Source organism: Aptenodytes forsteri, unplaced genomic scaffold, assembly GCF_000699145.1.
Source record: "Aptenodytes forsteri isolate BGI_AS27 unplaced genomic scaffold, ASM69914v1 Scaffold241, whole genome shotgun sequence".
NCBI classification, from domain to species: Eukaryota; Metazoa; Chordata; class Aves; order Sphenisciformes; family Spheniscidae; genus Aptenodytes; species Aptenodytes forsteri.
The window spans coordinates 10,111,648-10,127,550 of NW_008795252.1; the positions used below are offsets into that span (position 1 = coordinate 10,111,648).

Here is a 15,903-nt window from a genome sequence, read left to right on the forward strand (position 1 = left end):
GGCGCTTAGGGACATGGTTTAGTGGACATGGTGGTGTTGGGTTGACGGTTGGACTCGATGATCTTAGAGGTCTTTTCCAACCTTAATGATTCTATGATTATACATGCAACTTCTAGATTACTTACCAGTTGATGTTTTTCTAGTACATCTAGGCTTTAATTTTTTTAGTATTATTTTCTTTCTTTTTTATTTTTAAAATATTTATGTCTGTTCTGATCAGTACACTTAAATCTGGGACCTGTTACAGGACAGCTTCTGCACAACACTCTTAGAATTCAATCCCAGATTTTGGCAAAATCTGACAATCTGCTATTGTTCCTGAGCATTGGGAGATTTCTCCTTTCAGTTTCAATGAACTCACCACCACTGCATCCTGCTAACTGGTTGGTTTACTACTGCATTCAATCTCAGCAGAAACAAAGCAGCAGAGGGTATTGACTACCCCACAAAATTTGGTTTTCTTTCTGAATTAAACCTAATTCAAAGTCCCAGAAAATTTTGAAGCACGGTATTTTTTCTTCGGAAGGCAAGTGAGCTATGAAACTAAGGTAGAATATGTAGAGACTTCATCATATTTTGTTGAGTACAAGTATGATATAGGTCTCAGTTGGTCCCTAGGAACTCAATGAGGGCCTGCAACCAACTCTACTTGGCTGTATTTAACTCTGCAACTTGGGATATACCGAAAACTCTATCTTGATTTCATATCCTATGTAATTTCCTCACATCCTGGTTTCTATCTGGACTGCTCTGAGGAACAGGACTGCAGCTGCTCTAAAGGAGTGAATCTATCCTGCAGTTCAGACACAGTCACAAGAGCTTTAGACAATACTGTAATATTTACACCTCAGTTTTCTTACCTATAAAAGGAAGATTGCAGCCTCAGGTTTCAGATGCATTTAAAATTTTTGTAAGCCAAAAGTGACATGCTTTTGCCTCCAATTCTATGACATCCTAAGCAGTCACCATTTAAGCTGACATTTATTGAAGGCCTTAACGTGAAAAGCTGAGGGGAAAAAAAAAACAACAAAAAACTACTGACAATTTTGATACTTAAACCCCTGCTTTTGCAGTTTTATTTGGATAGACTTAGTTTTATTTGGATAGTACTTAAAGGGCAGCTACAAAGAGGATGGAGTCTCTCTTTTCACAGGGAGCCACATGGAGAAGACAAAGGGCAATGGGTACAAGTTGCACCAGGAGAGGTTTTATCTTGACATGAGAAAGAAATTTTTTACAATGAGAGCAATCATTCACTGGAACAACCTCCACAGGGACATGGTAGAGTCCCCATTGCTGGTGGTTTTCAACATGCGACTAGACAGGGTACTAGATAATCTCATCTAGACTCCCTTTCCCACAAAAGGTTGGACGAGATGATCTGCTGAGGTCCCTTCCAACCTGGGCTGTTCTGTGATTCTATGGGACTACTTACTCTCACTTACTCTAGTCCTAAACTTTCACCTAATATTGTTTTTATGATTATATAATTACTGCTTCCCCTCACAGCTGAACTTAAGTCAGATTTCACTTAAACTAGTTTTACACCAGTGTAACTTTACTAGTCCTAATCATGATAAATCACTGATATATGAGAGGAGGGAGATCAGGCCTAACAGACATTATTTTTTACTTATACCAGGTGTTTTCACCTGTTGCATTTTCCCTCCAGACAAATTACAAACTCCTTCCATTCCAGAGGAATGGAGAAAGCAAATGTGAGGTGCCCTTCACACAGGCTGCTGGAGCAAACAAGAATCCCTGAAACCGAAGTACAGCAATTTTTGTGGGTTATACGCAGTTTTAAAAGGTTACACACTTTTAAAAGGTCACAATGAGATTTAAAATGGTTTATTAAGCCTTTTTGCCTGGATACATTCTGTATCCTATAGTCTGTGAAAGATAATCAATTGAACTATTTATTCAAAATGTATCATGGGAATGTATAAACAGACAAGTTTCTATTACACTTAGGTCATACTGCATGCAGTTTTAGGAAAAAGCTTCCAAGATCGCAGTATGTTTGTCCAGATAAAACTTACGCTGCCTGAAAGGTTTTCTTATTATGTTATCTAAAAGCACATGAATTGATTTCCTTAAAATTTACTTTACATATATTCCTCTACTTTACAATCATATTAGGATTCCAATTTAAAAAGACAAATAGGACTGTTCTGCTCCAGTGAATGGGATGCCTGTACTTGGGGTAGCAAAGTGTATTCGAGTAATGGAGTAGTTTAACTGGCCACATCATCATGAAAGAGCTTTCATAGTTGAGATGAGAGACCTTGTACTTCATAAAGTCTGGAATGGTGCTGGCAACACTTAATTATTTAAAGTCACCCTTCCACATTAATCTAAATATGAATAGATTCTTGTGCTTTCTGTAGAAAAAGCACCTCTGTCCTCTAAAGTGCTTTGCAGAAATTCTGAGTCACAATAACCTTCTTGCCTGGAGTCCCACAAGGCATCAGCACCAGAGATGGGAATAAAGTCCAGAATCCCAACCTGTAACCTTTCCTGCACTGACTGGGGATCATGCTTCCTCCTGGGGAGTCCTAACACATTATTCTACCGCTATAAAATTGCACTGAACTAAGAAAACAGGTAAGGAATAAAAATAAATCATGGAAAGTAGGAATGAAAAAAATTGAACAAAGGTGGTTTTATAATCCTCAGAACAAGAAGAAACTTGCTAGTTTGATGTCAGCTGACCGAAGGACTCCTATGCTAGTACTGCAAAATTAACAAGGGTTTAAACATATAATCAAGTTTAACAAGTTACTATGTATCAGCACAAGCATGGTAAACCATTTCATAAGCCCACTTAGCCCATGACAAATGCAAGACAACTTGGCTTAGCATGTTTCTCTTTCCTCTGGGACTAAACTGTTACACTTTTAGTGCAGAAAGACAAGCTGGTTTTGAGACTCTTTGTAGCACAGTAATTTGCTAAGTTGTGGTGGCTTGACTTTATGTCAAACTCCCTAACTCTGCTAAGAACATAAGGCTAATGGGATAAGGGGAAGTGAAAAAGCATTTCCTTGCCAAATGGTTTTTTAACAGGCTTGAAAATGATGGTGACAACCGTGTAAAAAGCTTTTCTACTGTTTGATCAGACCATCATAATTTCCAGCCTTCTACAGCCTGGTACTCCTCCACCTCTTCTTGTCTCCACATATAGTTACCACTCCTAATTGCACCTGCCTTTTCAGTTTACTTGGCACTAGCTCTATAAAAACATTGGCAGTGAATGATTAGCCATTAGATATAAGACCATTAATATAACTATGCTTTAGGTAGACATTCAGAGGATGGAATCTAAAACGACAGAAGTCTTCCTAGCCACAGAACTCCTGAAGTATCTGCCTTGTAAGCAAACACCCTTTGTGCTTTAGGAGACTTGCCCTCTGCAGGTGGGACAGCAATGGCTTTCTATACTGCTTCAGCTGAGAATTTTAGTTGGCGAGGCAGTTTGTAGCCAGGCCTCCTGACCACAATACCTTTTATAGTTGTAATGCAAATGGGATGTACCGTACTCTTCATTCTGATCATTCTGAACTTCAGCAGAGACACAGGCATATAGCTAAACCCTGTCTATTTTGATGCTTTTAGGGCCCAATTCAAATTTTCAACCAACTTTGGTATCACTAGGACTTTAAGGATGTGCCCAGAGGCTTTGCTGAATTGGGGCTTTTGGCTTATCATCAAATTAAGGGAAAACATGCTGTAACCACTCACCTGTCATAGCTGTAGTGTATGATACTAATCTCCACATTTATTAAACACATGCTCCCTCTGGAGCTGGAGATGATACAGTAACAGCTGTTTTATTCTGGTTTCTTTTTAAGTCATGAGGAAACAAACACAAACGTGTCTCCGGTATAATTCACAGTGTTCACACCTACTGTTGCAATTAAGATGTACTAAGATAAACAACTGTTAAGTTCTCCGTATCTTTTACAATCCATTCTCTCTCCAATTCTCTCTCCCCATTGTTGCCATCATTATTGTGAGTAAACTAGTACTGAAATCCGACTCAGCAAAGGGAAATTAAATTTTATGCAAAAATAAATGAGGTAAGTTGTACTGGGCATAGTATCCTCCCAAAAGATACTGAGACTAAACAGAAGAAATCAGTAGGCCTATAATGAAGACAGTGAAATAAATCAAATACTGGGAAACCAGGGTTTGCCCTGACTTTAATGTCAGCCTGGCCTCCCGTTGGTATAAAATTCATATTTCTCTGTGGATCGTTAATCCTTTTTGTCCACAGGAAATAATAAGAACACTTCTAGACGGCAAGCAAACATGTCATTTGGGACACAAGGATGACATTAAAAGCCCCTACCATGAACTCCAGTGTGGCTTTTAACCACAGCTTGTGGGTAGGAGCACAGTGGTACAATACACTCCCGAAACACTGGGACAGGCACAGTGCATCTCTGGAAGCTGAGGAAATTCACACAGCAGCCGACAATTTTAAGGAGGGTGCCTCATACCAGAAGACACCTTTCCCTTGGCTGGTTAGTGCAAAAAGGGACATATTCCTTCCTCTGCTCAACCCCCAGGAGACTATTCAATGCCCCTTTTTCAACTCTGAAACTACCACATCACTTGAATGTGCTGATGAGCTCAAAGCATGTGATCAGCACCAGCCTCGCTAATGGCCAAGGCAGGTGAGCTGGGCCTGCAGACAGGGCATTGCTTAGGCTTGACACTGCTCCCTCCATTCTGAACTCATCCCAAGTCCAAGTACGTCCTAAGCACCTTGCAATGCTTCTCCCTTTTTCCCAAGGCATTTGAAAACAGGAGGGAAAAGGTGGTAGCGAACTGCATGAAGAACTTTGTGGTTGATTGTTTTAGACTAGCTGAGTCCTTGAACAGACTTTAGGTAATGTCAAGGACACTGAGATTGTGTGACTGCACATGCATTTTTCAGAGACAGAAAAGTAATCCCACTGCAATTAATGGATCTTATTATGCTCAAAGTCAACAAGCTTGCTAAAGGGCTTTGGCAAGTCAGCGCCTTTGTGTTTGGATTGCAATGCTAGCTGTGTGGTGTGCCTTTGTCCACTTCAGCCTTGTTTACCAACAGAGGTATAGACACAATCTAGCCCTAGGCACAATTCTGGCTAAATATGTTGATGCGTATTTTTGCGTTCCAACAGCTTCTGTAGCGGCGCTTACAAGTGAGACAGATGAAAGTGAGTAAACACAGATATTAAAAAAGCCATGTACTTTCTCACCGTGCATGTTTACTATTTGCAGTTCAGTCACCTCTGACAACTGAAACAGATCATTTCATTTCATTTCCTTTGTCCAGCATACCCACTTGATGTATTTGTGTGGGGGATTATGGCACTACAGTGTAAAGTTTGCTGTTATTGTAAATTGGCACTTTATTTTTGAAAAGCTACAAACCATTGTTCATAAAACACTTTGCAATCACCATCAGTCTATTTGGTGGGTTGCTTGGTTTTTTTCAGATCTAAAATAATTTGAAGATGCTGCTTCAAATTAAATGTCCATGTATTATATTACATTTTCTTGGTAAACAAGTTAACACAAATACATTATTCCCATGCATGTTTATTATGTGCACACAGCAGTCAACCTTCAAGTCCTCTCCCCCAGTCCTTCCAGCAAACTAGGAATCCTCTTTGCCATAAAAACGTACCCTTTTCTCTCAATAAATCTATTCCTTAGAAGGAACCTTTGCCTTGAGAGTCTCATTTTTCATTTATTTCATTAGTTTCCATCTCAGATAACTAAATTCTCTTTTATTACAGCTGGGAATTTTTATAATGTGCAAATTGAAATAATGATTGTATCACAGTACTCTGCAAGTGGTTTTCATTAAGCCTCTAGCTACTATTCCTTGCTCTGTTGGATATCTTTGTGTCAGGGTTACTTTATACCGGACAGAAATTTGAACAATTTATGTTGAAAAGAATGACTAAAAACCTATTAGATAACAACCTTTAAAATGCACTGGTTGATGGAGCTTAATTGCATGTTCTTGTCATAATCAAAATACCTCAATTGCTTAAAACTTAACAATCATGCTAAAAATTGCACCTGTGAATATATTCTGGAGATTCACATTTCTGAAAATCAAAATTACTACTTGTCTGTACAATTCTATGTAAGCACACACACAGTGCCAGAAATAAATTTACATTTCTGAGACGCTACACTACAACATTTTGCTTTCTTGTCAACAGAGTGACTAAATTCATACTCTATGTTCAAGTAGGATTTTCTGGTTAATTTTAGTGACTTAAAATAGTTCAGAACCATTTGTGTGGCTTGTTGAAATTTACAGCATGCCTACACTGTTGATCACCAGACTCATCTTGCTACTTTGTCATTCTGTATTGCCTATTGGTAAATGAGTTTGCTAGCGTATATTCCCATTGCTGCCAGGGTCACCAGAAGTCTGAATGAACACATAAAGAGTCCACTTAATTGCAAAGATTTATAGCTATACTGTTTTCTTTTCTCCCTTTCCACTCAAACTTGTCTCCCATGTCTGACATGTATAGAAAAGGGAGAGCTGCTTATTCTAGTCAAAATCGGCAGCAGACAAGGATCACAGTTTTGCAGGGATTCCTTATTTCTACTGCTAGTGCATAGGCAACAGAGAAGCAGTTTTCTAATCCACCTTAGACAGGGTACTGAACCAAAGAAAAATGCTATGTCAATATAATATCAGCCATCATCAGTCTGCAATGAAGCAATGAGTTACATGACTGGCGAAAAAGCATAACCTGTATAACTTCCAGAAGCAACAAGCTGTTCATTTTGATTTAAGATACCACGCTCTCTAAGGTGGAAGACAGGTGAACTATTACACAATAAACAGATGAGAAAATTTTAAGTCTTGGAAACTCAGAAGCAAAAAGTTGCCATTTGAAAATCTGCCTCTGCCTGCCCAAAGAGCCTGCTGTTTGAACCAAGTATAATTTCTATGTCAAACTAAAGCCTTTTCCCCTATCTTATTTATGGCTCTGCTACAAGTTTGGGTAGCAGAGGAATCAATCAATTCCAACCAACCAGTGAGATGACTTTGGGAGCTCTGGGGATAAAAAAAATCCGCCCAAACAGTTTCTGAGTTTCTGATTGAACACAGTTATTCCAAAGAGCACAATTTACACACTGAAAACTTACCAACGGAGCGATGAATGCAGGTATGCTGGTTATCACTCAGAAAAAAGCCCTCTTTGCACTGACATTCATAGCTGCCCATAGTATTTACACAAATCTGCTGGCACCCTCCATTGTTATCCTGACACTCATCAACATCTAGAAGAGAGAAGGAAAAAGAAATGCAAGATAATGTACAGATTCAGAATACACATCTAGAAGAGCAAGGAATCCACGAAAAGGCACACTGTAAATTCAGCTAATGAAAACTACCCGAACCCCATCAGAGTTAATCCAAATTAATCCATCTAATTCTTTTTCCTGCATCCTAGGTTTAAACTTAACATAAAAAAAACAGTGGGGAGGGGAGTCCAGCTAAGTCTCCATGCATTCTGAGCTGCAAATTGATTTCCAATGCACAATGAATGTTAACGTCCTAAAAAGGCTGTGACCCCATCTGCCAAGTGCGGTGTTGCACTCTGTCATTCCCACTCCACTTGGAAAGACATACTTCAGGCCTACAGTAATTTCTAGCAGGGGTAGCAGGCAAACACAAAGGGCATTACTGGGTGAAAAGAGTCTTTATAGAGTTCTGGTCTTGAACAGAACAGCATGTTTCAATTACTGGAGTCATAACCCCCTACTTTGTCAGTTTGTTTAATGTTGTTTAATGAAAAGAAGGCTTCTTAAATCTAAATGTTCCACGTCTGTATTGTCATTTTAATAGGCAAATATATAAAACCACAAAGGCAGCATTAGCTACTGGCTGTTTTGAGGGTCCCTGCCTACCCCCAATCACCTCTCTTTGGCATAAAATTTTTATGCTGTTGTGTTTAACAGAGACATATGTTTCAGCATTGGGAAACCACTGCCGCTAAAAGATATCTGACCCACTTTCAACCTTGCAACTCTCCTGTTTTGTTCATAAAAGGTCTATCATATCCATTTTCTGTTCTTTCTTTGAATAAAAGCCACTTGCCACCTGAAAAATCCATGTTTTCCTTTTTTATGGAGACTCCGCAACCAGTTAGCTATTTCACAGTATGTGACAACATGTCAGCAAATGAGTTGGTGTGTGTTTTGCTTTTGTTTTGTTTTTTTTTTCTGGGGGGGAAACACAACAAAGCTAAATGATCCACAACATTCAAAACCTCAGAAGAGCTGGCACAGCTCCTGCAGAAATTAATTCCTCCAGGACTGGCCACAATACACTAAGGTGAAACCAGGCTGCTTTTGCCAGTACTCTTGCAGGCAAGGCCAGGAAGCTCTGAAATGCTGGAGAAACTCAGCCGGTAACTAACGCAGGAACGCCGGCTAGTTCCAGGAGCTTGCTTGACTAAGCCTGCTATTGCTCTTTGTGCTGGTGTGCTGCCTGCACTTCATGAGACAGAAATTGTAGCTCTTTCTCACAGAGAAAAAAGGCTCTAGGGTAATTACAGCAGTACCCAGGGAAACCAGGCAGTCTCCTCCTGTCTTGAACTACAATGCAAGTGTGTAGACAGTCCTTCTCCTTTTTTTATTTACCAGGAAACGTTAAGCACTATTGCCTCACATTTTCTGCATCAAAATCCTCCCTGCCCTCAGTTCTTACTCTCTTCCAGATTTGAACCTTTTCATAACCCCATCAGAGCAGTTTGGGAGGGCATAGGAAAAGGAGAAGTGAAGACTTTCCTTGCCTACTGTAGTATAAGAAGGAAAGATAAATAAGACTTTGTGAGACCCTTCCTCTGTGAGTCAGCAGGCCTTACTGCCCTATTAGTGCCAACTCAAACTTGTTCCTTCAAAACAGCACACTGGAATCTAGATCCTCCTCTCTGGAAGATTAGTTGAACACTTACTGAAGGAAAAAGTCTCAGTTGGTACATGTACAAACCCCAAAATTTTGCTACAAAGTACGCGGCCTTCCCAGCGTTCTGTTTATACTATCACAAAGCAACTTGAACAATTGCCTTCCAGCTCTGATGAATAATCTGAAACAAATGCAATGATTTATAAACATTTTTTTCTGCTCTTGACAGCAAATGCTGGTGATTTACCACTTCCGTAAAGAGACAGCTCAATTTACCACCAAGCCCCAAATCCATATGCTGGAATAAAAGTTATTACAATTTAAACTCTTTAAAAAGCTTTACTATGAGGAATTTCTTCTAATTGTTTTCAATTACTTGCCTCAAAATTATTTTAATATGTATTTATGAAGAGGAGTTGAAGAAAGGGAGCAGCTGGGATCTAGGACTACTATATCTCTGTCTCCGTACTACATGCCTTCCAATAAATCTTGGCCTGGTGGTATAGGATTAACGATTTCTCTTCTCAGGCCTCAATCCTACTAGGGTCAGGCTTTTTGGAGCACTTTGTATTACTGCAGTCTTAAAAGGCAGTACTGCTTATTATCCACCGTATCAAGCAATCTATTGGACATGGCTGCCTGGAAAATATTTACTGAATTATTTACTTGGCAAACTTTCTTTCCAATAAAGTCACTTTATGATCAGCCTATTACTAACCCAGTTTAGAGAATGGGGTAAAAAAGTCTTCTGAAGTTAGGAGAGAGAACTCCATCGACTCCAATGAGCTCAAGCTTTGGTAGATCAGGCAGAATAATTGCTTCGTGCATCTGAATTTTTTCAAAGCTCACAAATGAAATAGCTGCCAAAGAGGCTTTTTCTTTCTTTCATTGTTTGTGCAACCCTCGTTCAATGCAGCTCAAGTTACCCAGCTGAACGTGTAAACATCAGTAATGCAGCATATGTGAGACTGCATTTTGGACCAGATTTTCTAGAGATTAAGCTCCACACAAACACCAAAATAAGTAGCCAGGTTTTCAATAAAGCTCTTCTGGCTCCAGTTTTGGAGGCTCTACATGTCAAATTGAGCAGTTGACTGTTTTGAAAAACTGAGGGTGGATTCTCAGGAGCTTTAATTGTTGCCACTCTGTGTGACAGTTTACACCTGCTGGAGACCTGCACCCCAGGGCCTAACTCTAGATAGAGGAAAAAAGTCACTTATGATGTAAAATCCCTTCACTCAAACATCTACTCTAAGCCCTGACTAAACCCGTTTTAAAAACTTTTAAACCTATTGAGCACAAATACAAAGCTCACTTTCTTTATTACTCTACTCTTTATAAAAATGAGTATTTTTTTTTTTAGAGCAAACAGACATGTCTTCTTTGGCAACCTTTTGCACAAAATCAGCTACCGCTGGTCATCTTTTCCAGGACCAGGGTTGTCTCCCTGAGGACAGCAGCCCCAAGGCAGCAGGTGCAGGTCTCCCTTCCTTTAAACTGGTGTATGGAAACTCAAATCCATTTCCTAGGCTCCTTATCTGGCAACAGTTCTTTCATCCAGCTTGGCCTCATCACCTGACAGTGTGCTGATTCCTAGAGTACATTATCCACTGCTTACAGGAGAGGTGAGACTCAAAATCCTACTGATGATCCCAGGGTGGAAGCTGGAGCAAGGTTTCAGCAAACCTACACAATCCAAACTCACAAAAAGATGTAAAGAGGTTCTCATCTGAGCTGAGCTCAGATGATTATCCCACATGGCTGCTCCAACCCTCATCCTCAAAAAGAGGAGGAAAAACTAGGAGAAAGTGAATATATGTCCTTAAGCCATTCTCTGTAACCCTCATCACAAAGAACTGCCCTGTGATTACATCTACCAAAGACAATCCCTGACAGAAGCATCTAGAAATAACTCAGTTTCCACAGCCCTTAACTACTCCTTACCAGCACAAATAAATAGCTAAGATGACAATCAGCACAAGAGCTAGAATTGCTTATACAGAGTTTAGACCAGAGTGACAAACCTATGTTTCCAGGGAGATGAGGGCCTGGACTTCAAATTGGCCAGTCATCATCAAGGACAACAAGGAACAAGGGAAGAGCCAGCTCAGGGGGAGGCTGGGAAAGGAGAAGTATCTTTCAAAAGAGAAGGAGAGATAATGGATGCATATATACATACATACATATATAGATATATCTATATCTATATATCAGAAGCATTATGAAAATTAATGCATACATGAATTTGCATAAGATCTCTAGCTTTTTAGCCCACCGCCTTCACATAATCAAACTTGTGTTCTGTATCTTGGTAAGATGAGATCCTCTAGAGAGCGGTAGTGTGGAACAGTATCAAAGGGTAGGAAACATTACAGTTGATAAGGATGGATGTTTTATTTATTAAATAAACAAATGCTTTCGGGTTCTCATTTAATTTATCTGATGAACTTTTCAAACTAGCTCCACTGGTATTTCACCCTGATCTGACTCAGAGCTTCCCGCAGTATTTGGCCTAAAGAAGCTATTCTGATCAAGTGTCTTGTTTGGATACCATCGAGGGAGAAAGGTCTGCTAAGGGTACCTGAAACCAAAACCACAAGCAGGAAGATACAAAAGTGGAAATGCTACACAGAGTCAATGTCAAGAACAGTATGCCCACTATCCACTTCCTCCCATGATCTTCTCTTCCTTCCTTCTGACATTTTTCTTTCACGTCAGCATTTTCATAAGCACTTAAGCCCCTCAGAAATTTGAGTCTCATCTTCAAAGTCTCCAAAGCATTTGGGAGCCACAGTACAATTCACTTATTATAGCATTAAGATTCTTTGGAGACTTCTCAAAACAGGACTTTGACTCATGATCCAGGGAGCTGATTCTTCTAGTTTTTCTCTAAGCTACTCTTTCTTTAAAACTTTCGGAAGACTTCTCTAAGATGCCTATTTTACCAGTGCAGAAAGACGTGATAGAGATATGAACTACTGATAGCAATACTGCAGACTTTCCTCAAATGTTAGCAAGAAAACACTGCTGAGGATATCTTGTATTTGTAAGAGAAATGATTAGTTACTGCAAACTCAGAAAATATGAGTGCCTGATTCTGGAATTTTAAAATCATTACATTCTGAATATTTCTAGTCAGAAAGCTGGCTGAAAGTCTCATTAAAAAATCACATTCCTGGATTTACCGTAGTCACAGTTCTATCAAAAGAACATCTAGCCCAGCATCCTCTCTTTGACACTCTTTGATACTCAGGAGAAGACTGTAGAGATGGGACAGAACCATTGCTGGCATGCTCTCCCAGCTTTCAGCAATCGCGTACCTATTAACCTTCCTAAACCACTTGCTAGACCATTGTCACTGCTGGATCTTTCCTGCATGAATTTGTCTAATCTCTTCTAAACCCAACATGATGGGGCAATTACTTCTGCAATTTAATTATGAGTTACATTAAAAAGACATCCTTTTGTTTATTTCAAACATGCTGCTTCATAGTCTGAACGAATGCCCCCTAATCCCATTATTGTGAGAAACAGTAAATATTCATTCCCTACTTGCCTTTTCTGCATCTTTCTTGATCTTACAGATCCCCCTCAGCCTCATACTGTCTACCTCATCTATTTTGAGCCCTGAAGCACAGCAATACACAAATATGAAAATTACAGAGACAATTCGAATGACTTCGGTATATCATGTTTAAAACAAAAAGTGCTCATTTCTAGAAGTTAACCTTAATGACAGCAACATTTGGCACATATTCTTCTTACTTCTCTATTCCATCCCCTCCAAGTACCACGATGCTCTATTGGAGTGGGTGTCTTGGAAGATCTGATTTCAAGATAGCTGTGGAAGCCCAAAGAGTAAATCCGGCAAGTCGGAGTGATGCAAGCGGTACCAGATTAGAGGTTGTAGGCAGGTGTTCCTGCTGGAATGGTCATACAAGTAGCAACATGCTGTCAAGGTAGGGAGGGTGATACATTGCATCAGCTGAGGGGGCCATGGAAACAGGAATCATTGCTAATTGAAATAACTGCTAAACCATCTTTCTTAAACCAACTTTATATGAGCATACAAAGGGAAATACTAGAAGACAGAGACACCACTACCTACATACACAGCATTCATATCTCCAGGAGATCTGAAATCAGACTTCACCAAGAATTTAGAAGCAAGGTCCAAATTTTATACTATTTGCACATAAGGCTAGAATTTTGCTTTTTGTCCCCTTCTTTCAGAAACTGAAAAATGTGGTGAAGAAAAGGAAAAAGAACACCACACCCTTGAATTCAGTACTTCATTCACTACCACAGTTGCAGAAATCTTCACTAGAGCCCTTGCTGAGAAAAGATCCACTTGCAAAAAACCAGAACCTACAGCAGTGAATGTTTACTGCAGTAGACATTAAAAAAACCAAAAAGTGTGAAAAATTACCTTTCCCTGAAAAATAATGCAGATTTTACAGAAAAGAAACATGAAGTACTGATCACAAGGATGCTCTTGGGTGATGAATACTAAAATAATTCTAAAATGATCAATGAATTGATCCGTAGAACCACTCTTTTCTTATGTACAAGGATACAACACCTAAAATGATGCCCATGATCGGTCCCGGAGAATCCCGTCTCTTGATGGGCTACAATCACCTATCACCTCAACACCCACTGACTAGGCTTCTTGTTTGCCTGCACAGTTACAGATTGTGCTCAACTTGAAAAGGAATGCTTAAAAACTTTTTTCTGTAGCTATTTTGTGACACACAGTGGAATTCCTTAAATTTCACACTACACAAACACAGTGTAAATGCGGCTGCAACAGACTTCTTTGCTATGTATAGCATAGGAAATATTCATTCCACGCAAGAGCTTAACCCTGCTGCATGTGATGCCTGCCCATTTGCTGAGCTGAAGTAAACAGCCCCATGGACATTGCGCGAATGTTGCATCAAGGTCAAGTCTCTTAACGTCACTTGTTTATTCCTTTCTTAAACAACTGGGCACCACCGTCAGCCCTTTTAAGACACCAAAACCCTTTTTGCAGCTTTTAGCATTTCCAAAAGAAACATCCAAGCCCCATAATGCGACATCTTAGTTGTAGCTTCTATCCTCTCACTTGGTAATCACGTCTATTTTTCAGACAGACACATACACATGGTGACCTCCTGACAACAGTGCCTAAACACAACAAAGTTCCCAATCAATTTTTTTTTTTTTTAATAAGTTAGGCATTCTTCTGATACAGGGCTTTAAAACAATTTTGTATGAATTTGATCCTGGTTCTTTTCATCTACAGTGCCACTGTCTAGGGAACGCCAGCAGCCTCCAGCTTGGCACGAGGCTCGTAAGATGAGGCTCGGACAGCCCCAGCCCCATTAGCAATAAGCTTGCAGTTCCCACTGACGTCTAGCTGCATGTAGGGCACTCCAAGTTGCAATGCTGGATTAACAATCCTCCACAAACTAGAAGGAGGGAAGTTAATTACAGATGCAAACAAGCAACAGTCTTGATCAACTGAAGGAAAAATTTGGAACCAATTGAGTAAATTATCCAGTCTATTATGATAATGTCCCTTACTTTGTCTTACCCCTGGGCTTTCTCTGGAGCATCATTAACTGCTGCAGGCTCAACTGAAGCAGTATTCTATATCCTTCTTCCAAGATAACTACTGCTTATACCTGCTTCCTTTTCCATCTACTTATTGACCCTGCCAGAATCGGAAAAATCTGGTTTGGGTTAATTCAAAACTGCTTTTTTGTTTGTTTGTTTTGATTTTTTTTCTTACAGAAATGAAACATATTTTGTTGTGGGTCAAACAAAGCATATAACTTAACATGAAACATGAAACAATATTTTCATTTCAAGTTGGTAACATTTTCCAGGTCTATACAACATGAAGCATTTTGTTCCTGAGCTCTGGTAATAAAAGCCAAGGAAATGGCTAGATTCATGTTTTTCTTTGTTATCTAACAGTAACACAGTAGGGGAATCTCTAAATTCAGATGAGGGATTTTAAACTAAGCACTGCAGCATCCAGTAGGCTATGAAGTCATTCTTACTCTCTGTATCGATAATACTTGAAGTCCATGAAAAGTGGAAGAAATGGGAGAGTCTGAAGCACAACCTTCAACACACTGAAAAGAGAACTGTATCAGGAGTTGAGAAACACTGGCTTACTTAGGTGCATATCTATGCATTAAACTTCTGGGGAACAGGAAAATGCTGAAAATGTTTTGGAAGTGCTGAAATTGCTCCTATAGGTCATATCAAAACAATTAAATTATCCTGAAAGTATCTCCATTGGTGAAAAGTGTTTTGTAAATGCAACCTCCGTTTCTGAATAGTTTCAGTAGGTAAGTTTTCAGTGAATGAATGCTTCATTTGGCACAAAACATTTGGGCAAATGGGCATTTATGCCACTGGGGAAACTAGTTCAGCATTTCCACTCTCCTAAACATGAGTAACACAAAAAGCAATATTTAGAACAAATATTTTCTCCGATTTCTCTTGACAGAAATACCTGAAAGATATTCAAGATCTTACAGTAAACATTCATTTCTTTTTTATATGGAATAGCAATACTAGCTTACCACTCAACCTAGTTGTGCTATGTTACACAGTACAAGCTGGATTGGTCGGTTGGTTTGTTTTGACTACCTGGTTTTAAGAAAACAGCCTTAGAAAACAGTTGGGACACCTGTGCACCAGGTAAGCAGCAGCCGCCCATTAGTACATGTAAGCTGCAGTAAATTGTGTTAGTGCCATGCAACTCAACAGATGAACACCATCAGCCACATGCACCTCTTAGAAAGAGAGATCAGCATTGTCTCAATTGGTAAGAGTGCTGGGAATTATCAATGAAAAGCAACAGAGGTCAAAAAACCTGACTTCAGGAGCATCGTGACTATGTAAAGAAGGCATGAATTTAGTAAGTTTGGAGCTGGCGTGGTAGTGTAAAGCCAAGACAAACAAAC

At 39.5% G+C, this 15,903-nt stretch overlaps 1 protein-coding gene across 1 annotated transcript in view; it reads right to left on the reverse strand.

Annotated features, from left to right (window-relative positions):
- The window catches only part of SCUBE1 (signal peptide, CUB domain and EGF like domain containing 1), a 219,653-nt gene that overhangs the window by 156,394 nt on the left and 47,356 nt on the right, over positions 1 to 15,903 (reverse strand). Inside the window, exon 4 of the mRNA XM_009279091.2 lies at positions 7,174 to 7,308. Coding sequence (XP_009277366.1) covers positions 7,174 to 7,308 — 135 coding nt within the window. The remainder of the gene's footprint in view (positions 1 to 7,173; positions 7,309 to 15,903) is intronic.